Source organism: Clinocottus analis, unplaced genomic scaffold, assembly GCF_023055335.1.
Source record: "Clinocottus analis isolate CAN_PGR_092001 unplaced genomic scaffold, fCliAna1.0.p SCAF_9, whole genome shotgun sequence".
NCBI classification, from domain to species: Eukaryota; Metazoa; Chordata; class Actinopteri; order Perciformes; family Cottidae; genus Clinocottus; species Clinocottus analis.
In genome coordinates this window covers 21,081,673-21,104,072 of record NW_027176251.1, presented here as the reverse complement: position 1 = coordinate 21,104,072, position 22,400 = coordinate 21,081,673, and the positions used below count along the sequence as shown (strand labels likewise).

General features: G+C 52.9%; 1 protein-coding gene across 1 annotated transcript in view; it reads left to right on the top strand.

Annotated features, from left to right (window-relative positions):
* The window catches only part of LOC137780855 (intermembrane lipid transfer protein VPS13B-like), a 297,025-nt gene that overhangs the window by 267,447 nt on the left and 7,178 nt on the right, over window positions 1–22,400 (top strand). The window contains exons 47-61 of the mRNA XM_068569155.1: window positions 5,873–6,028; window positions 7,408–7,674; window positions 9,151–9,234; window positions 9,444–9,619; window positions 12,490–12,660; window positions 14,394–14,601; window positions 15,766–15,954; window positions 16,044–16,190; window positions 18,052–18,347; window positions 18,893–19,020; window positions 19,113–19,309; window positions 19,612–19,730; window positions 20,297–20,759; window positions 20,864–21,031; window positions 21,444–21,672. Coding sequence (XP_068425256.1) covers window positions 5,873–6,028; window positions 7,408–7,674; window positions 9,151–9,234; window positions 9,444–9,619; window positions 12,490–12,660; window positions 14,394–14,601; window positions 15,766–15,954; window positions 16,044–16,190; window positions 18,052–18,347; window positions 18,893–19,020; window positions 19,113–19,309; window positions 19,612–19,730; window positions 20,297–20,759; window positions 20,864–21,031; window positions 21,444–21,672 — 2,998 coding nt within the window. The remainder of the gene's footprint in view (window positions 1–5,872; window positions 6,029–7,407; window positions 7,675–9,150; window positions 9,235–9,443; window positions 9,620–12,489; window positions 12,661–14,393; window positions 14,602–15,765; window positions 15,955–16,043; window positions 16,191–18,051; window positions 18,348–18,892; window positions 19,021–19,112; window positions 19,310–19,611; window positions 19,731–20,296; window positions 20,760–20,863; window positions 21,032–21,443; window positions 21,673–22,400) is intronic.

The window sequence follows — 22,400 nt, the reverse complement described above, 5'->3', positions numbered from 1 at the left end:
AATCCAACTTCTTTTGTTGTCTGGGTTTTAAACCTGGTTCTCATTTGTTAGGTGGCTAGCTAGCTCCCTGCTCCCAACGTTGTTCCAGTAGACAAAACAGGCCTCTGTTCCTAAACCACTCGTCTGAGCTACGCCCATGACTTTGAATACGACTACAAAGACTTGTCCGTCTGTTGTATATCTTTGGTAAATGACTTTTTTGGGTGGAATTGATTGGTAAGCAAACCATCTTAAGGCTCTCCACGGGCCTGTGATGGAAACTTGCGTGAAGCTACTGGTGTTGTTTATCCTTCTCCTCCATGTCTCAGTCTCAACTCTTCCATTATAGTCTGAGACGAACCGTAGGAATGGCACTAATGGCTAGACGACCGCTGCGGCTTTGTCGGCCCGTCTTCTGCAGCATCCAGGAACGCTGAGCGGCTGCGGACAGACACGAGATGTGTGTTATGTGCACCTCGAGCACATTCCTGCCCGAGGACAGCAGACGGACAGCGGTCGCAGCGGCAGGAGGAACTCGTCCTGTCGGCGAGAGGACAGGGGTTGTATGGCGGCGTGTGTGTGTGTGTGTGTGTGTGTGTGTGTGTGTGTGTGTGTGAGAGACAGAAAGCACGTCTATCCAGCTCTTTGTGTTTCCCTGTTCATCTCTGCTTCACGCCCACATTATCAAAGCAGACGCTTGAATCTCTGCCACTCGAGTGAGGTAATGCCTCCGCGTGGACCAGGAAGTGAACAGTCATGGCTTTTTGGTTATGACGGACTGATATCTGAGCGTCTCGTACTGGAAATGCTCAGGGTGTTCCCTCGGGACGGGCTTAAGCTTTGGACCGGGCCGTAGACATGACATCGCCCCCGTGAAGGAATGCGGTCGGTTGATTGACTCACCGACTGTAGCTCACAGCGCAGATGGGCGGCGGCTCTCACAAGTTAACACCACGTCTGCATGGCGGTCCCAGCGTGACCCTGACGTCATCCCTCTGACCTCTGGTGTTTGCTCTAGACAGGTGCTGCTCGTTACGTCGGGGTTAGTCACCAGCTCACTGCGTCACCTGCAGCCTCTGGCTTATTCAAGCAGATTGGATCCAGTGAACCCGCGGTGTCATGGTAATGAACAGACTCTCACATCTCACCGGTGTTTGACCGCCACAAGGCCAGTCATCCAGGGAGTCAGGGAAGGAGCGTCCCATCGTTGAATCAATCGGCGGGTACGTCTCCATGGACCAACCGGTCACTGAGAAGCTCCACGGTGATGCGAGGCCTGGAGGTGCTGTCAAAGCCATATCAGTGACTCGTCATTGGACAGTTCATTTCTCAAGATTATGGATGAATGATTGGAGGTTTATTATATCACTCAGCCTTCCACACACATCAATACCACTGGTCAAGTTACATCCCAAGAGTTTGGACGACTGATTGTGCTGTTGGCCGGCGTCACTGTGACATGACCCGGGTCCAGTCCGCTCCCTATCAGCAGGAACAGATAGCAGACGTTACAGTGCGGTCAGAGGGAAGTGCTTTGTGTGGCTCCATGCAATCACTCAGCTTTAATGATCCCCCTGCAGATCGGTCCGGTACCAGAGCCCAGTAATGTGCTGGAAGCGACGTGTGCGCCATCAGCCAGCCATTATCACAAGCCCTCCTCTGGGAGTGCAGGGAAACGAGGAGAGATTGAGATTTCACATTGCTTTCACACTCAATACCCAACTTGGGTAATACCATCAGATGACAGATGGGTTCGTAGTTGGTTTTGGACAAAAAGTCCTCAACTCAGCGCCTGTGTGTGTGTGTGTGTGTGTGTGTGTGTGTGTGTGTGTGTGTGTGTGTGTGTGTGTGTGTGTGTGTGTGTGAGGGTGAGCGTGGGAGTTTTTAAAAAGATTTATTTGGAAGTGAGATAAAGAGACTTATTTAGCTTGTGGGATTACAAGCTACGGCTGGTTTTACTCAAAATGTTGTTTTCCTCTAGATACGAGTCAGAGCGTCACATTTACACAGTGGATTTAGAGACAATTGATGACTGCAGTTCACATGTTGACTGAAAGAGTTTGGCCTTTTGAACAAATATAAATGATGTCTTCATACTTTCTGTGTTCCACTTGTTTCAGTCCAGGTATGTGGGTCGAGTGTCCGGGTCGATGTGGTTGTTAATGACTGAAGGATGAAGCAGTAGAAAGTTACCTTGAGGAACACCGACCTGACATGACGCTCTGAAACACTACCGCTTTTGTCCACAGGGGCCGCCAGAATCAACACAACATAAATGGTTCATAGTCGCTTTAAGTCTAAAAAGTGATCACACAGTAAAGATAATCCTTCATTCGTCCCGCAGCGGGGAAACTACAGGATTACAGCAGCTCACAGGAGACACACAGTGAATACAAATCAAAACAGTAAAGAAGAATAAAGTAGCAATATGAAAGTATATACACAGATGGAATGAAAAATTCAATTCAATTTGCCTCTCTCTCCTGGCAGCGGTGTAATCTGCAGGTTAATCCCACTTTAACTTGACAACTGAGCGCGCCCCTCCACTCCGGCGATGGAGACATTTGGGCCCAAAGTCCAAGACTTTGCTGAACAAATACATACAATAAACACAAGTACTGGGATTAATTTGGGGTTCCTCCGAGGGGGAAGAGGTCGCGACCCCTCCAGGGTCTACACGGGTTAAATGCTGTTTCTCGACTTGAACGTGTGACCCGTCCTTTAACTGGGCTGTGGCTCCTCTTCCTGCAGTGTTGTTGTTGGGGAGGTTGTGAGTGCGAGGCCGGGAATGAAAAACACCACATGTGGCTGACTGGATTGTCTCAGTGTCACAACAGTTGAATACGTCACAAAGACGCAGAGCAGCTTCTTATTATTCATTCCTGTTATCCTGCGTGTCCACTCCATCTGTGTCACCGCCGGGTTGTTTTCTTCTTGCTTGAGTCAGAGCGGTGATGAATTAAAACAAGAGCGGCGTTGGCTGTTTGAAGTCGGAGGAGAGAAGTTATTATGACTTCTCCCTTAAAGGTCAAGTTGAGCCACAGCGAGGGGGGGGGGGGGGGTTAATGGAGGGAGAAGTGTTGAAATAACAAATTGGCTCCTTGCAGATGGAGCTGAGAGGCAGGGCAGCTTTCTGACTGTAATTAACACCAACGCAGCGCCTCAAACGCTTAAAGACGGGGAGTAAAGGAAGATTTTACATGTTTCCATCAACCAGCACCGACAGAGAGGAGCAGCAGGAGAAAACACACATTCACAGTTGTTTTTAGACTTTTCCTCTGGCTGATGGTTTAGGGAATCATCAATAGTTCTCAATCTTAAGGCCTAAATACACTTTTTAACAGTTTTTTGTTCTTTCACCCAGAACGCAAATATCAGATTGAATTTTTTCTGCGCTGTCGCGCCGCGAATAAAGAAATAAACCAATCACATCACAATGAATAATCTTCTTCTATACATCATGATGTATAGAAGAAGACTAGAAACTAGAGATTGAGACATAAACTCATGTTTACAATGTTTACTGAGGGAATACATCAAGAGAAGTAGAGTCACTTATATAGACTTCTATACAACCAGAGGAGTCGCCCCCTGGTGGTCAGGAGAGAGAATGCAGCTTTAACACATGAAGCATAGACTTCTATACAACCAGAGGAGTCGCCCCTGGTGGTGAATAGAGAGAATGCAGCTTTAACACAAAAAGCATAGACTTCTTTACAACCAGAGAAGTCGCCCCCTGGTGGTCAGAAGAGAGAACGCAGCTTTAACACATGAAGCATAGACTTCTATACAACCAGAGGAGTCGCCCCCTGGTGGTCAGGAGAGAGAATGCAGCTTCAACACATGAAGCATAGACTTCTATACAACCAGAGGAGTCACCCCTGGTGGTGAATAGAGAGAATGCAGCTTTAACACAAAAAGCATAGACTTCTTTACAACCAGAGGAGTCGCCCCCTGGTGGTCAGGAGAGAGAATGCAGCTTTAACACATGAAGCATAGACTTCTATACAACCAGAGGAGTCGCCCCCTGGTGGTCAGGAGAGAGAATGCAGCTTTAACACATGAAGCATAGACTTCTATACAACCAGAGGAGTCGCCCCCCGGTGGTCAGGAGAGAGAATGCAGCTTTAACATATGAAGCATAGACTTCTATACAACCAGAGGAGTCGCCCCCTGGTGGTCAGAAGAGAGAATGCAGCTTTAACACATGAAGCATAGACTTCTATACAACCAGAGGAGTCGCCCCCTGGTGGTCAGGAGAGAGAACGCAGCTTTAACACATGAAGCATAGACTTCTATACAACCAGAGGAGTCGCCCCCTGGTGGTCAGGAGAGAGAATGCAGCTTTAACACACTTTTCGTTGCCGTACGTAACAACAGACTTGATCACTCCTTTCAACCTTGACAAAGGTCAACAGATCCACTCCTTCTGTTCTTACCTTTCACAATAAAAGCCCTAGATAGACGCAGTGTGTAACTATTTACCAGGGGTCCTAATAGTTACTGCATTTCACTAAAAGAACCTCGATCAAATACTTTAACACTTGACCTCAGCCGACCCCTGCGGGTCAGCAGGATCCTGGAAGCTGTTCCTCTGCCTGTACGAATCTATTCAAGCCTTTGATTGAAAGAAATGTTGCGATGGTATAACTCGTGTTAACAATCTCTGACGATTGCATCTGATCCACCCCCCGGCGTGTGAAGGCCTCCAGGCTGTCGGTTGACCTCTGCCACCTGGCTGTTACCTCCACGCTGCCACTTCCCCCGTGAGCAGGTCCACTGAGCCGGAGATCTGAGAAATTATGTCATTTCCACTCAGCCGACTGGGAGGAGAAAGTGGATTCAGGCTTTGATTAAGAATGTTGTTGTAAAGAAATCCGCCTTCAAACGGCGAGGAAAGACGACAGCGGGGAGGAACATAGAAGGTCCCGGCCAGGGTCCCCGCGACCTCTGACCTCTGGGGTAATTTGTTTTTCTTCAGTCGGATTGGCTAAACGCTCGGCACGTTGAGGCGACAGGTTAAAGTGTAAACCTTCAAAAACGCTTTTCAGTGTTCCACTCGAGATGCGACTCCTCTGGGGGAGGCTGAGCCCCTCCCCCCCCCGCTCTCCCCCGCTCTCCGCCGTCTCTTTTACATGCATTCTTTGTCTTTTCTCACGTCCTCCCTGTGCAGCGCTCGCTAGTTTGAAGTTGTGTTGGAGCGTTCAGTCAGGCGGCGGCTTCAGATCTCCTCGCGTAGTTTTGGTTCTGCTCCTGTATTGTGACCGAAATCTCGTGACAACGCTCACGTTGTTTTGACAACTCGCTTTTTCCTCGTCACGCACGACCCCACTGGAGCGCAGATGTGCGGACACCTGACCTGCCCGGCGCGCCGCAGGCCGCGTGCATGTCGAGGCTGCGGCCGTGCACGTTCTGCATTGTGAGGAAAGCACCTGAAACACCCGTCTGCAGATGGAGTCATCTCGTGTCCGTCTGTCAGCTCGCGCTGCCCCACATGGCGAGGAGCCGTGTGGAAAAATGTCGCCGTCTCAAGGTGGTTTGCCACACACGAGGACCAGCTCCACATCCAAGTGACGGATACCAAGCCGAGAAGGTTGAGAGCCGAGCTGTTTGCCTCTTATTTAGACGTGTGGAGACCAGAGCGCTACACACACACACACACACACACAAGGAGCTTCCACATCAGCTGTTTCCCAGCAGCAGCAGCAGCAGCAGGTCTGCTCTGCACCAGTAAACAGGAACTTTGTTGTCCCCCGTCTTCGCCCGACCAAAATCCTCTAAACAGAGACTGTTTACTTGCCTTCTGCTCTGGAATAAATAAAGGGCAAAGAGACTAACCTCTGATGTCTGGTGTCTGTGTGTGTGTGTGTGTGTGTGTGTGTCTGCGATGCAGCTGCTGCACATCTGCATCGAGGGATGGGGTAACTGGCGCTGGTCCGAGGCCTTCAGCGTGGACAACGTGGGCACGCTGCTGAGGACCATTCAGTATAAAGGCCGCACGGCTTCACTCGTCATCAAGGTGCTGCAGCTCAACGGCGTCCAGAAGCAGGTACGGATGGAAGGATGGAGGGTTTCGTTCTCTTGTGATGAGAAGCACACGAGATCTCTTAAATATCTGAGAAATATATAAATAATGCAAGAGAGGAACATTTAGTTCTGAAGCTTAATTCATCACAAGATGGAGTTCATTCAGTTCTCAGAGGCTTGTCATGCTCATTTCTTTTATTTTCTTGGTATATAAAACACTGTTATACAATTTAAATTCCATAGATCAGCATGAAGGTGAACCAGAATACTAATAAAACAAACCGGAGTTAGTTTAAGCAATAAAAAGAGGGCCAACGTTGAGCGTTACTCAACCAGGATTTCATTTACAGAAGAGGGAAAAGACTCAGTTCTGGCCACACATTTTAATTGAGTATATTTGTGGTGAAAATACACCACACAATAAAGGAGGCCCGGTTTCCAGCAACACCAAGAATGTCTGCTTTTCGTCCGTTTTCATAATCTGTTTCGTGGCACTCAAACAAAAGCTCGTGAAGACGAAGCCAACGCATCGATCCACTAAGAGGATCGCGGGGCGTCAGAACCGGCCGCGGACGCTTTTTACACCGCGGGCAGCGCTGCAGGGCCGCCGCCGCCGCCTCCCTGAAAATGTGCCGAGATGCCGCCGGGTTGCGGCGGTGACACTGTGTTATGTAAACAGTGTCGAGTGTCGCGCATGTCTGCCTCCGGTCCTGCAGACCAAACAGACTCGACCTCTCGCATTCCTTCCCCGTCTGTCCCAGACTCAGTTTACGTCTCGGGTTTGAGTGTCGGTCGCATCCAAATCACACGACACGTATCCTCAGAGCGGGACGCGGCCGCAGAGGACGGGGGGTCGTCCTCCATGTGTCACACGCTCAGCCTCACTCACACTAGACCTGGACGGCAGGGCGAGCTGTGGATTTTCTACCTGTGCTTCAGTCCCTTAGCTGCTGCTTCGAGTTTAAATGGCGGCCATCTTGACTCGGTGCATGCTGCCACCTGCTGCACCGGCGTGTGCAGTCAGGGTCCTCGTCTCTGTGAGGAAACACACTCACAGACCCCAGCAGGCTGTCACCGTGTAGTCCAACCCGCCTTTCCACCACAGAGACACACAGGTGGAATGTGATTGGATAAGAAATCTGTTAACTAGCTGCATAGCCGCGCCGCCGCAGGCCTGGAGACAAGAGCTGTGCACTGAGAAAATAAACCTACAATACTGTCGTGTACTACTGTAACTACTGCTGGACAGCAGTTTTTTCATGAAAAACAAGGCTTACCACGCTGTAGATCTGCAGCTGGAGTGAAACTCATGAGTGTGTTGTAGTTTTCAGCGTGAAGCATCTTCTCTGGAGGACATTATGGGATCAACAGGCTGTTCTTCTCCCCTGTAACATCTCCCAGGTCATAATCTGCGGCCGGCAGGTGATGTGCAGCTACCTGACGCAGGACATCGAGCTGCGGGTGGTGCAGCACTACGTGGGGCCCGACGGCCAGACGGTGGTCAGGGAGCACTGCGACTGCCTGGAGGCCGGGGCCAAGCTGCCCTCCTACGTGCTGGAGGACGCCGAGATGACGGAGCTGTGCGTGAGGGCCATGGGGGACGAGGACTGGTCCCAGGACGTCCAGCTGGAGAGGAGGGAGAAGGGCAACGGCAGCTCTGTTGTGCAGGTACGGAGACGCAAACTCACCTCTGAGCTGACGTCCTGTAACTGGTTCTGAATGTTGTTTTAAAAGGACACACATCACCCGCACCACTGCTTCTAACCCCTCCAGCCTCTCACACACACACACACACACACACGGGTCTGGACCACCAACCGCGTCCGGATGCTCTCCTCCTGGGTGGCCACCGGGCAGAGCGGCTCACGGTGGGAGATCAGGCTGCGATCGTCCCCTCAGATAGGCTTACAAAGGCCTGCAGCCCTGCAGCCGCACCGTGATGAGAGGCAGGAATACAGTTTACGCTCTCTCATAACAACGCTAACCATAGACAGGAAACACTCGCTGATACGTGGGCACGGGGAGAGGCTTTGAAGGCACTTTCGCACCGCTGGACCGGCGCCAGACGACCGCTCCTTTGCCTCCGGCGGCCCTCGCTCCTGTTCTGTCTTTGTCTTTGTTTCCCGTCTTTGTCCGTCTTTCTCTCTTTGCCTCCGTCCTTCATGAGTGTCCACGCTGCTCCCGTGTGCGGGCGTGAACATCCCTGACGCCGCTGTTATCTCCTCTCCTCTGATCAGCCGTTCATTACACGTCTGGAGGAACGAGAGCCTGGACTGGTAGCCGAGTCCTCAGATCTCTTTATCTTTGTCTCCTGATAGTTCTCTCTCTCTCCCCCCCGTCTCGCTCGCCCACACACTGGCTCGCTCGTCTCTCTCGTGGCGTTCACTCCTCTCCTTTATTGACTTCATCCCCTGGCATTGGGCTCCTCCACCTGTTCCGGCCTCTCTCTCTTCTCATCCGTCTCCTGATTAACCAGCAATCCATCTGAGGTCACTCCTCTTCCTCATATCTCACCTTCCTCCTCCTCAACTCCAACTTTCAGCATCGTCCTCTCCTCTGACAAAGCGCAGGAGGTCGTCTCGACCTTTTTGGTGGAGTGTCTGTTTTCCAAAGCTGGACTACCTCACCCCGCACGGCCCTGAGGGGGTTGTTTTGTCGAGGCCCACGCTCCTAAACCTCACCGGTCCCTCCGCTCCTCTCTCTCTGTCCCCAACAAGTACATGAAGTCCGTCATGAACCAGCTTGTAATGGGCCTTGGCTCCCACGCCTGGAATGAGGAGGACGGGACCGACACCAGCGACACGTTAGCAGCGCTCAGCCCTTTGGCGAGCGCGTTGAGATCTTGCTGTAATGTCCTGTCATGTTATGGCGTCGCGGCGCTTTAGGGAGACTTAAACTTTAAACTACTGGAAGAAGCCAAGAAACAGGACAGAACATGATAATGCGTCACTGATGGAGGCTATAAACATTCAGTCTGTGAATACGAGGCCATAAAGCCGTAAAATATCCATATTCTTAGTCTGCAACCACAAAGAAAAACAGTCCCGTTGCTCTCCAGAGGCCTAGATCAATCTTTGTCTTCTGCAGCGCGTACAGCCTGGAGGTCAGTCACAACACAAATAACTGCAGGTTTGTGTCTTTCAGGTGCCGTGCTCCAGCGGCTCTCTGCTCTATGTTTGGTGCACTCTGATCACAATTGAACCTGGCTCTCACATGCAGCAGAGAGTGGTGAGTCCACACACACACACACACACACACACACACACACACACAGTGTTCATTGTTCCTCTCTTGCTCCAGCAATGTGAAGCCGTGCAATTATTACAAAACCACCCGTCGTCCCGAAAATGTCCTTTTTACCCATCAGCCCCGTCATCCAGACAACAAGCGTCCACCGCAGCCCAGAGGCACATGGTGTGTGTCTGTCTCTGTTTCAGGTGGTGTTCAGTCCGCTGTTTGTCATGAAGAGCCACCTGCCAGATCCAGTCACGGTCCACATAGAGAAGAGGAGCCTGGGGCTCAGAGAGAGCCAGCTGATCTGTGGGCGGGGCCACCAGGACCCCCTGCTGAACACCGAGGCCGACCTCACGCACCACCTGACTTTCCAGGCCAGGTAAGAAGAAATTAAAAAAAGACACGAGCTTTACCACATGGAGACCATCGAGTACATTACAATCCCTGTACCACCTTGAACCTTTTGGAAACCGTGTGAAAATCCTCCTGCGGCCATTTTAAGTCCCAGCATGCCCCATTCAGACAATCTTTTGGCATTAAATACGTATTTCTTTTCCATTTTTGAACCGAACGACACAGTTTTTGGACTGAATCTCCTTCCTAACAGGACAAAACTTTGTTTTATTGTGATTGTTGTTCAGGTTCTGATTCTTTAGGTCCTAATCTTTCCATAAAGGTGTCTTATTGACGCTCCAGGAGGCTTTTTTGGGGAATCTGGCTCATATCATGCTGGATGTTCATAGTTACCATCAAAACATCTTTTAAAAGTGATTTTTTCGCAGATATATATTTTTTTCCTGAGATGTTGCTGAACAAATACACACAATAAACACAAGTATTGGAATTAATTCAGGGTTCCTACGACGACTCAAACAGGGAAAAGAGGTCTGGAGTTAAACTGGTTCCAGAGTTTTCACCGGGTTGAAGGCAAAAGGAAGATCTTTCTCCCCTGAAGGACCAAGCACAAAGGTCCGCGTGACCCACAGCAGCTTCCGTCCTCGCTCGTTCCTCATGACCAAGATGGCCGCCGTTCAGCAGGAAACTTTTAGTCCGGCGTCATATTATGTCATCAGCTCGCAGCCGCACAGCACCGCAGAGTCCTTTTTTTAATGCCCCGACGTAACAAAGACGGAGAGACACTTACTCAAGATTGTTTCGCACCACATTTTCAATTTCCGTGAGCCAACACGGAGAGCCGGTCCAAGGGAACCCGGGCGCAGTGCAGGGGGCAGGAAGCCAAGTTGGCAGCAGCTGAGACGCTGACACTCCCACCTCCACCATGTCAGGTGGGACCGTGCCGACACCTCGTTGAGACGCGGCCCCTCCAGGAGAGCAGGGGTTTCGCCCCCGGATTGGATTGCGTGCACTGCACACGTGTTTTTTCCGTGGGCGGATCGAGGCGCGCACACGCGTGCTCGCGGCTCCGGCGTGTGGTCTGCGTCCGTCGTTGTCTTAGCGGCCCACGTGCCAGCGCAAGTGTGACAGTCGGCACTTCATCACGGGCCGGGTCTGTCGCATACATCACCGCTGCGCCCGGTTTGTCAGCGTGTGTTCACACCTTCTCATATTGAGCTCGTGAGAGACAGCGGCGGCCCCGCTGAGCCGACCGGCCGCCCAAACGCCGGAAATCTGCGCGTGGAAGCGACTCTCGTGTAGGTGGTGCAGTCTGGTGACGTCTCCGGCCTGGTGTGTCGCGTCACAGTGGCCTCAGCCCAACGTGTGTCTCGGTAACACCAGTGTTTATGTCTCTGTGTGGGTGGCCCCGGGGGGAAACCAGTCCCACATGTGTCCATGTCGCGTCCTCGTTGTTCCTACTGTGTTCGCGAGCCGTACATCTGTAATCTATGTTGTTTTATGCGGATCCGTGAAGGACACGTCGGCCCGTTTTGGTAGCAGCTCGTGGCCGAATAAACAGATTGAAACGTTGAGTGTAATTGACTTCCTTTGCTGTAACCGTTGTGTGTTTGGATATCCGGTCACAAAGTTTGTTTTGATTCCAGCTGCCATTAAGGAACCACAGCGGCCGTGCAGCGACTGGGAAGATATCTGGCCCTTGTGCTTGTTCTAGATGAATCCTTCTCTTTTGTTTTTTTGTGCACGCAAAACAAAAAGCGAGCTCAGAAACAGCTCAGTGTCTTTCTGGTTGGCGACCGCAGCGCTCCTCGTGTTTACAGTCCGTCCCCTGTCTACACTGTGAACGCACACACACCCGCTGCCTCGCCATCCTCAAACACACACACACACAGTACAAGCCACAACTGTAAACGGACCTTCACTCGCGTACACACACACATCTCCTACATGCACACAAGCAATCCCCCCAAACCCCAAACCCCCAGGACGGATCCCATCTCGATGCTCGCTGGTCAACAGCTCGTCTTTCCTTCCTGTAATTACACATAGTTGTGGGCTCTAATGGACGAGGTGGAGAGCAGAGACACAGACGGGTCTGAACGTCCCGCTCCCCTCGTACCGGCCACCACATCAGAAAGCTGAAGGTCTGCACTCCTCCCGCCTCAGGAACTGGATGAAAAGCTTCCTGTCAGCACCTCGAGGACCTCCGCTGTCCATAAACAGTCCCCGTGTTCCTCTTATAGCACAATGAGCTCTATTAATAACTGCTGTGGGTGAGCGGGCCGCCTGGCTTCAGCCCAGAGAAAAGGGAAGAAGCTATTACAGTTTGGATTTGGTTCTTTATGTTTGTGTTTGTGTTGCAGCCATAATTGACCAGAGTCTGGGGCCGAGGTATCCAGCAGGATTATTTACTGCCGTGTAGCTTACTCTCTGATCCTCCTGCATTAGTGCTGGTAAGAGCAGACTGCATGTCAGGAAGGGAACAGGAACAAACTAGAGGCAGATTCAAGCCCTCGCCGAGGGTTCGGGGGCAACAGCAGAGTTTAGCCGGAGGTCGCGTTGATTGTTGTGAACAATGGGAAGAGTCCGCTGCTGTCGAGAGACGTCTTGTTCTTCAGTGAAGTATAAATACAAAACTGGTCGGGTCGTTTCTGGCTGGAGAAGAAGTGAACGCGCTGTCAAAAACCACGCAGCGAGGGTCCACAGCCGTGTGCCTGTCTGACCCCACGAGGGTGGAGGTTTTCATCTCATCCATCACTCCGTCCACCACGCGGGACGCCAGGTGACTGTGCAGGTTGAGGGTAAAGATGGCGCGTGCTTCAGTCGACGGAGGCGCCTGGATGCATGGCGCTCGTCTCGTTGGTGAAATGCGGTGTTTGTCCCCCGTCTCTTCAGGGAGGACGTGGACGCGTCGCACTGCGCCGTGCCCATCTCCACCGGCCTCATCAAACAGATCGTGAACAAGAGCGGCGGCGAGGACAACCTGGAGCACATCCTGGCCGACTTCTACGGGCCGAGGACCCCCGAAGGGCCGCCGTGGCCCTACACCGCCACCGATGCTGACAGGTAACCAACACACACACACACACACACACACACACCACCACCTTTCCCCCGCTAGCTGCTGTTCAGTGCGTCGTAGACTTTGAGGCGTTTAGTGTGGGATGAACAAGAAGGAGCGAGCAGAAGTAATGACGCGCCGTGCGAGTTGTGAGTCGGATCGACGCTCGAAACAAACAGCAACGCACCGCGACACCTTCTCATGCTTTGTAATTAGCCAACATGTGTTATTCTTTGCCATCTTTATTGGAGCGCTTCTGCGGTAAGCGTTAAATCCCACTGTTGGATTTTATAACACAAATGTCATGGTGTGTTTTCAGTGTGTGCAGCGTCCCCAAAGCACAAAGTTGTGCAAGCGAACCCTTTAATCAGGGAGGCTTCTCTTTTTATTGCTGGCTCCTTTGTTCACATCATAAAACCGTTAACGGCGAGGACAACGCAGAGCATCAGAAGTCGTCCCAGCGGACCGGCGATCTGGGCGCTGTCACTCACTCTCGGTCTGGCGTTCTCACACTCGTCACAGGGCCTCGCGTGCAGTTCAAGAATCTTGGCAGGGCTTGGCGACGGCGTGCGGCGTGCGCGCCGTCGCGCATGAGTGCAAATGTGGCCCGCCGTGCACGCCGGTCCGTACACGATCGGGGGAAGCACACACATGTGGATCCGTCCGCAAAATGTCACTCTGGTAATCATCTTTTGTCACAGAGCAATCACAGCCTGATAGCAGCCACATGCGCTGCCTGCGGCGCCGCGTCCCAGCGGGTCGTTCTGCTGGACCTGTGGGCCACATGTCTGCCTGCGGTTCTGCGCTCTCCACGTGCGCGCCGGCACATCGCTGCCCCGCACGCGCAGACACACTCATAACGCCGCCGTTCACACTGCTCACCTTCAAATGTCTCACACACACACACAGACGGCTGCGATGTGGCGGGTTTGGCGTCGGGTTCGGCCAATCGCCATCAAGGAAGTGACAGAAATACAGACATATTGTTCAGGAGGCGGGAAAGCTGTGAGAAAAAAGAAGCGTGAGGAGTCAGAACACACACTCAGGCCTTCAGTGAAAGCCACAGTGTGATGTGTTTGCGCTCGGTGTCTCCAGCTGTGTGAAGGTTGTGTCTCTGAGGGGCAGCGCAAGTTGAAAGTGGTAAAAGTGGATTTTTTTTAAAGGCAGAGAGGCAGCACCTCCACATCCATTAAACACACAGCTTGTAGTGGTTGGGGTTAGAGCTGCAGGGTGTGTGTGTGTCTGTGTGTGTGTGCTCCCAGATGCCATGTCGACTGTATCTGTTTGCATTGCGTAACTTGTCTGCAGACCTTTTCTTCTGTGTGTTTGTTTAGGCTGTCATTTGTGCGTTCGTTTGTCTGCGTCGCCATTGTTTGTTTACGTACGACACATTTCAGTGCTGTAAAACATGTCCGTACATGAATTACTCTGAGTAGACCGGGACGTTTGTAAGTAATTGAGCATAAATTAGCTTTATTACCAAGCTGACAATAATGCTTGTTTATCAATACTGCATTACAGGTAGCTGTGTGTCTGTCTATGTGCACGCCATCACAGCAGAGGAAGACATGAGGAACAAGCTCAGAGACATGTGTTCCTCATGTCTGCGTGGTTTCTCCCAGAGCGACGACTGTGTGCATCCTCTGTACCGTGAAGACAGCGCGTCCGCTGCTTCCGGCCGCGTGCTGGCGTCGGCATCGGAGGGAGGATTGTGTAACGGTGCGTTGTCTCCACACAGGTCCGTGCTGGAGCCCCTGGCCCAGTGGGACAGTCCCATGCAGGTGAAGCTCTCCTGCTGGAAGACCGGGCTGAACACCCTGCTGGTGGAGCTGCTGCCCTGGGCGCTGCTGGCCAACCACTCCCACTGGGACCTCTGGCTCTTTGAGGGAGAGAGCATCATGCTGCAGATCCCAGCCGGCAAGGTCATCGTGCCGCCCAACTTCAAGGTATGGAAATGTGTCCCGAACATCAACTTAAGACGCCCTGACGTCTCGTCCCAGGCTGTCCTTACGCCTCCATGTCCGCCCAACGCTGAGCCTTCGGCTTGTGACGAAGGCTTCAACATGAATCAGGACAGGAGCTTCATCGGGTCGTTTTCTTTAGAAATATCCCTGTGCAGGCGCAGAAGACAAGGAGTTGTACCTGAGACAGCTCAGGAAGCCCTCGAGCTCAGTTCTTCAAACACAGACTGATCGAAGTCACTGAGAGCTCTCGCGGCGTCTGTCGCAAAAAACCTTTTTAAAACAAACGTCTGACGGGATCAGAGGTTTGGACAGATAAGTCTGGTTAGCAGAGGAACACAGCAGCACGCTGGTGGTTTAAATGTAATACTTACCGTTTACTATTCTACTTCAAGTCATGTTACATCAGTGTTTCCCATCGGGTTAAAACTGGCCTGTGAACATATGTCTGGTTCTGTATGCCGTCCTCATGTCAGAGCCTGCTGATCCACAGTGATCTTCAGCGCTGAAGAAGTGCTTTGTTTTGAGATCAAGACCTGGAAGTCGGCCTTCTTGTGGCATTTCATGGTGAAGCCAGCTCTTCCCTCATCTTGAGTAATGCGCACGCGGCCGTCCACCAGAGCTGCATTACAACAATGTTCCCCGCCTCGGTCTTTATCTGCAGCCAAGCTCCGTCACCCAACACTGCGGGCAGATCAGAAGCAGAGGTCTGCAGATGATTTCTTTCCCCCCACACGTACACACACACTGCAGCGTGTCAGAGAACAAGAGCGGGTACGGGTCAGCTCAGACGAACACAAACACACAGTTGTAAATGTGCAGAAGGAAATGAAATACAAACAAATGAAGATCTGGTCTCCGCTGGGACCAGAGTTGATTGGTTGACGGCAGAAGGTCCGCTGCTCGTGTCGCCGCCGGCTGCAGAGCTTCAGGTGACCGAGCGGCGTCTGGGGGTCGCTTCAGGTGAGGCTAACGGAGTTCTCCTCAGCTCAACTTGGAGCTGTCGGGCAGCAGCTCGGCGCCGAGCGGCCCGCTGAAGGTCGACACCGGCATGCGGCCGTGTCCACAGCACGATTTGACTCCCGAGCGCCGCCATGGCATTTCCTTCTCACCCTTTCATTGCTCCCTCACTGCCCTCCCTCCGTCCAGGAAGCCTTCCAGATCGGCATCTACTGGGCCGACACCAACACCGTCCACAAGTCCACGGCCCTCAAACTGGTCCACGACCTCACGTCCCCCCGATGGAAGGAGGGATCCGGCTCGGAGGTGGTCACCCTGGACGAGGAGGGATACGTAGAGGCCGACATCACCCTGGGACCCTTCCCCGGCCGGCAGAAGGTGAGTGAAGCGGCGGCCCCTGACTTAAGATTAACGCCATGAAAGTGTTTGGATCACTCACGGCTCGGTGTCCGTCGTTTCCTCCGCAGCTGTGTCAGTTCTGCGTGTCGTCCGTGGTGAGACACGGCATCCAGGTCCTCCGGATCGAGGACAGAACCATCCTGGTGAACAACACCCCGCACGCCGTGCACTGCCGGCCGCTGCTGGCCGCCCGGCCGCTGGGAGCCGACGACCAGGTGACCGGCTCGCTCTGCTTTCAAACCAGCGCCTCAGAGGACGCTTCACACGGGCGCCGCTTCTCCGGGAAAACAGCGCTGCGACTCGTCTCAACTCTGAGTCATTTTTGTTCGTGTTTAAATATGAAATTGCATCTTAAGGTGCAGCCCTCCACCTTCATTTGAACAGTTAAAACAACTGCTTGTGCGGGATCGGTTCAGACGTCTCAGGCTGGGCTAACACCTGCCAACTCTGTGTGTGTGTGTGTGTGTGTGTGTGTGTGTGTGTGTGTGTGTGTGTGTGTGTGTGTGTGTGTGTGTGTGTGGGCCTGCATCGTGTCTTCCCTGTCCCGCTGAGGTGTCTGAAGCGTCACACATTCTGTATGTTTCCTGCGTGCATTACTCACACACATCCAGCCCCAGCGCTGCCACACACACACACAGACACACAGACACACACACACTGCTCAGACGCAGCGAGCCGTTTTCCATCAGATCATGCTCCCCCCTCCTCTCTCTCTCGCTCCCCCTCCACCGTTTTCACCATGTGGCAATGGCACTTCATCGGGACATTAGACAAACACCCAGAATTGGATGCAGGTTTTTTCCCCGCTCGCTTTCATCTGCTGCTTGTCCCCAAAGAGAGCAACAATGCAGTGATGTCATTTAACGAGCCTTCAGATCCTCTGAGAGGATGGCAGAGCCTGCCAGTAGCCACTAATTGACTGAAAACTCCTTTTCTTTTCTTTTTTGTTTAAGAGCTTTAAAAAAACTAAATGGCGGGCGATGGGCTTAACAATAACACAGACCACAAACAAGGAGAGGAATGCCTTTCTAGTCGCTCTATTCATCATGCTTAGTGCTAATCCCTGCAGTCCTCAGCTCCTCGCTGCTCCAGCAGCACAGCAGGGCTCCTCTGCTACCAATTTATCTGTAAGCTCGGTGGGAGAGGAGAGGGCACGAAGGGATCGAGGCTCCAGCGGTGGAGCCACTCGTCTTCTTCACTCATGTCTCGTCCCATCTCATGTCTCATGTCTCGTCCCATCTCATGTCTCATGTCATGTCTCGTCTCATGTCTCATGTCGTGTCTCATCTCATGTCTTGTCTCATGTCTCATCTCATGTCTTGTCTCATGTCTCATGTCCATGTCTCATCTCATGTCTCATGTCTCGTCCCATCTCATGTACATCTCATGTCTTGTCTCATGTCTCATCTCATGTCTCGTCTCATGTCTCATGTCGTGTCTCATCTCATGTCTCATCTCATGTCTCGTCTCATGTCTCATGTCGTGTCTCATCTCATGTCTCATCTCATGTCTTGTCTCATGTCTCATCTCATGTCTCATCTCATGTCTCGTCCCATCTCATGTACATCTCATGTCCCATCTCATGTCTCATCTCACGTCTCGTCTCATGTCTCTTGTCTCATTTCATGTCATGTCTCATGTCATGTCTCGTCTCATGTCTCATGTCTTATCTCATGTCTCATCTCATGTCTCTTCTCACATCTCATCTCATGTCTCATGTCTCATTTCTCATGTCTCTTGTCTCATCTCGTCTCATATCTCATCTCATGTCTCATATCTCTTTCTGACACAACCACTGTCTACTTGCCGTCTGTCGCTCTCTTTTCATTTCATCACTTCTATTATTTTGTTTTGTCTTCACTTGTGTCTCTCGTTGCTTTCTGTTTTTCCTTCATCGTCTGCTCATTTCCCTTTTTATTCTCTCTCAACTCCCTCTTTCTTGCCTCTCCTCCCCACCTCTTCTTTCTCTTTCTCTTTCCACTCCCCTCATACATCCTCCTCTTCCTCTCTCTCTCTCTGTTCCTTTCATCTCAGTTCTCCTTCCCTGTGCTCATCATGTGTTCGTCCTCTCCTCAGGCCTGTGAGCTGCCAGAGACGTCTCTGTTCAGCCTGGCTCCCCGTGAGGACTCGTCCCTGGCTCGACCCTGCTCCGTGCCGTGCTGGGACCTCCTCCAAACCGGTGTCCAGGGATCGGTGGAGTTCCCTCTGCCGCGCAAACACATGCTCTTCAGCTTATTTCCCGGGCTCGGTGGCGGGGCGGAGGGACCCGGGTCCGCGGCGTGGAGCCTCCCCGCTCCCATCCGGCCGGACTTCCCCAGGCAGAGTCTGTCCGTTCCCGGGAAACCGGACTCCGAGGGCGGCCTGAGCAGCAGGTGGGTGAAGCGGAGCGTCCTGGCAGCGACGGCCCATTTAGAGCCGGGCACCGAACCCCCGGCTGGCACGGGACACAAAGCCGGCTGCCGGTCACAGCTTGTAAAACACTGCAGATGAAGCAGAGGAAGAAATGCCCTCAACATTTCCACTGTCGGTCCTTCTCATGCCTTTCTCTCCTTCGTCTTGGTTACTGTCTTTCTCTTTCTTTTCTTGTGATGCTCCGTCTTAACTTAACGAATAAAAAGCGAGTTCGCCTCACCGAAAGCACAGGAGACGAGCCACACCGGCCCGTGAGCATGTGGGGCTTTTCAGTGTGACCGGCCAGCTTGGCTCTCTGCACTGTGTGCAAGTGATACGTCACACATCCAGAAATAGAAACACAAATAGGGACACACACACAGAGGAGCTGTGTCACCGGCCGGCTGCGGGTCGGATGAAGCGCCAACGTGACGTCTGACACCTCGGCGGCTCTGTTCAGCCAGGAGGGACACGAGCTGTCGGCACACAGTTTATTCATGGGCTGGTGTCGCGTTTTGTTTTGCAGGGGCATAGTCCTGACATACCAGGAGCACCTCGGCGTGACGTACATCATCCTGAACGAGGACCCCTGTCCCCGGATGCTGATCCACAACAAGTGTCCTATCCCAATCCTGCTGAAGGAAACGGTCACAGGTAGGCGGGGAAATGCCCGGATTGGACTGGACGGTCGTGAGGCGGTGCACTCGTGTACACCGATTACACCATTTCCTCTTGTCTTCAAACAGAAACTCCGAGGACGGAGGTCCACTGCCGTCCTCTGCCCGCCAATTGCTCCCTGCACCACGAGCTCTACCACCACTTTTCCAGTTTCCCAGAGTGCAGGCAGAAAGAGACGCTGCCCGCGCTGCTGCTGAAAACCAGCTCGGCCCTCGGCTCCACGGCCTGGACCGAGCCCATCGACGCCAACTGCCCCGGCACTCAGGTAACCGTGTGTGTGTGTGTGTGTGTGTGTGTGTGTTGTGTCTAGCCGGCTGCAGGTTGGGGTTGAGGTTGAGGCCGTGTGTCTCTGGTTACTGTGAAGTCTGGGTCTCGCCTCCGCGGCAGAGGTTGAGAGGTCAAAGGTCAGACTTGTTATGACTTCTCCTTTCTTTGCCCTGACGGGGCTGTGAACCTGGAGCGTGGAGGTTCAGAGAGACAGTGTAAAGTGTAAAGAGCCGTGAAGTTGCAGCGGCGTCCGGGCGCCTCGACCCTCCTCACTGAGCTGCGTGTTGTGCCGTTGCTCAGGTGGTCTTCCTGCCGGGCTTCGGCTGCCTCTACATCGACGTGGCGTACGAGCGAGGCGCTCTGGTTCTGTCTCTGGCTCCAGAGGGCAGCGTGGACGCCGCCATCGACCAGCACAGCAGGTACACGAGCACGGCCGGCTGTTTTAGTGTGTCGTTGTTGTTTTGTCCTCCACGCACATTTGAACCATCAGAAATCATCATGTTGTTCTTCCTGACCTCGAGGTTTCCACCCCTCTGCTTTACTGCGCCCGCTCCAATTTGCTTCATAATTATGCTCAACGGCAATGTTTTCATGCGGCAGCTGCAAACGTGCAGACGGGCATCATTTTGCACCACATGAGGGCAATAAAGGCCCCGTGTGTTGTCATGAGGGGAAGTAGTACAGTAGAAGATTGCATTGCAGCTTTATTCCATTACATCAACACACTGGACTGCCTCTTCATTTGGACAGAACAGGAAATGAATATAATCACATACGGGGTGAATGTAATCAATGATCTCTGCTGCTGCACATTCACAACACAAGCAGCGTGAACCAGTTTGCTCCTCCGGCAAACCATCAGACCCACAACACACCTCCTGAAGTTCTCCCTCATAGGCAGTACAGACGGAGGCCAGACATGGAACGAATGAAGAGCCTCCGTGTGTTTATGACACTCTCGAGTGAATAACTTGTTGTGTGTCAGGTCTCCTCAGCTGTCCTGCAGGGTCCTCCTCAGTGAAGCCTGCGTGGTGCTGAGCGATGACATCACCAACCCTTCTGGATCCGTGGAGCTGCTCAGACTCACGTTGACCAAGCTGCTCCTCGCCCTGGCTCCGGCGCCGCCCGCCTCCCCGCAGCCAGCAGCAGCGGCGGCGGCTGACCCCGACTCGGCGGCGGCGGCGTCCGCATCGGCCCTGACGGCCGGCGCCTCTCTGATCGAGGTCCACTGCTCCAGTCTGCAGGTGGACAACCAGCTGTACAACCGGGCGAGCTTCCACTTCCCCGTGCTGCTGTGCCAGGACCAGCGAGGGGGAGCCGAGCCCGGCGGCCCGTGGAGCAGCGACGCCAACCCCACGGAGTCCCCCGAAGCCCTGGAGGAGTTCAAGCGCTCTTGTTTCCTGCAGCTGAGGATGAAGCTGTCTGGGGACAGATGCACCGCGGAGGAGGTTGGCTTCTTCCTCCTGTCTTTGTAACAGCAGTCTCAGTGTGCACTACATCTCCATCAGAGACAGGTGTGTGTACTCCCTTCATTGCATTGTCTTCTCCTCAGATCACCTTTGAGCTCCAACCTGCCAGAGTCTACCTCGAGGACACCTTTGTCTACTACATTAAGACTCTGTTCCACACCTACATCCCTGACAGCGCCGTGGCCTCCGCCACAGCGGGGCCCCGCAGGAGGAGCACCGCGTCCGGCTCGGCCCCCGTCCTACCTGAACAGGTGCTGCTTTCACAACGAGACGTCTCCCATCGTCACCACAGAGCTGCACTCAGCATGCAGGGGTTAACCTCATCATGGTTAACGACACGGCACCACGGGAGGGCTGCTCCTCCAGCTGCAGGATTTGATTTGTTCTGACTATAGTTACTCTCAATAGTAGACATTTAAATATATATTTTCATGTTTGGCTCTCCTATGGTAATGAATCCACTGTTACCTGATGCAGAAAAGAAGCTTTAGTCTGTATCACAAGATGTTTTTAAAATTATTATGAATCTCCGAACTCAATACTGAAACTATCAATTATTCGTAGGTCCTAAAACAGGGAATATCCAGATCCATTGAAATGAATACTTAGATGTATATATATCTATATATCTTCATCTTGTTAAACTGTACCTGTTCCCTGCAGGTGCTGCAGGCGGTGCAGGCGCTGGTCCGCCCCGTGCGGCTGCAGAGGCTGACCATCCAGCCGGTCAACCTGCTGGTCAGCATCCACGCCTCCCTGAAGCTGTACATCGCCTCGGACCACACGCCCCTCTCCTTCTCTCTGTTCGAGAGAGGGCCGCTGTGCACCACGGCCCGGCAGCTGGTGCACGCTCTGGCCATGCACTACGCCGCCGGAGCCCTCTTCAGAGCCGGTGGGTCTCCCTCTAGCGCATCACGTGTTCACCTGCCGTCACGCGCTCAGCGGTCCTCGCGCTTCCTGTACGGACGCCAGGCTGACTCCTCCTCGCGCTGATTTACAATCGAAAAGGCTCACACTCAAAACCCGTGGATCAGCGAGCTCTCGGTGTCGGCAGAATAAGTGAGGAATTGATTTTCGCAAACTCTGGAGTTGAGCTCTGAATTGATAGCACCCGAGGGCTCGAGCTGCTCTGAGACAGAAAGGAGAGAAACCTGAATCACTGGAGGCTCCATGAAGAGTTAGACTCTCTCCTCTCCTGATTTAGCGTCTCGTCCTGAGCTCTGACTGATGAGTCACGGTTGCGTAAGGCCGTACACGGCGTCCTCACGGCGAGTCAAAGCCTCCACATGTTCTGCTTCAGGCCGTCATTTCCACATCAGAAATCACTGTTCTGGAAGAACACTTCCTCCCCGCTGTCTCTCGTTAGAGCGCTGGTTCCTGCTCGTGTTTCAGCACGTCACCTCACCGCTTCAGATGGGGGGGAGCATTGCATTCTGGGACCAATTAGCATGAGGATGTACAGTGTGGCGGTCGCACGTACACGCACTGGCGTAAATTGACGCACATGCTCATGCAAAAGGCTCTGGGCGTAGCACCAGGCGTGCACGGCCTCCAGAACACGTATGTGCGTTTGGGAGCAGGACTCAGCGCTGTAAACATCAGCTCCTGTCAGCTTTATGC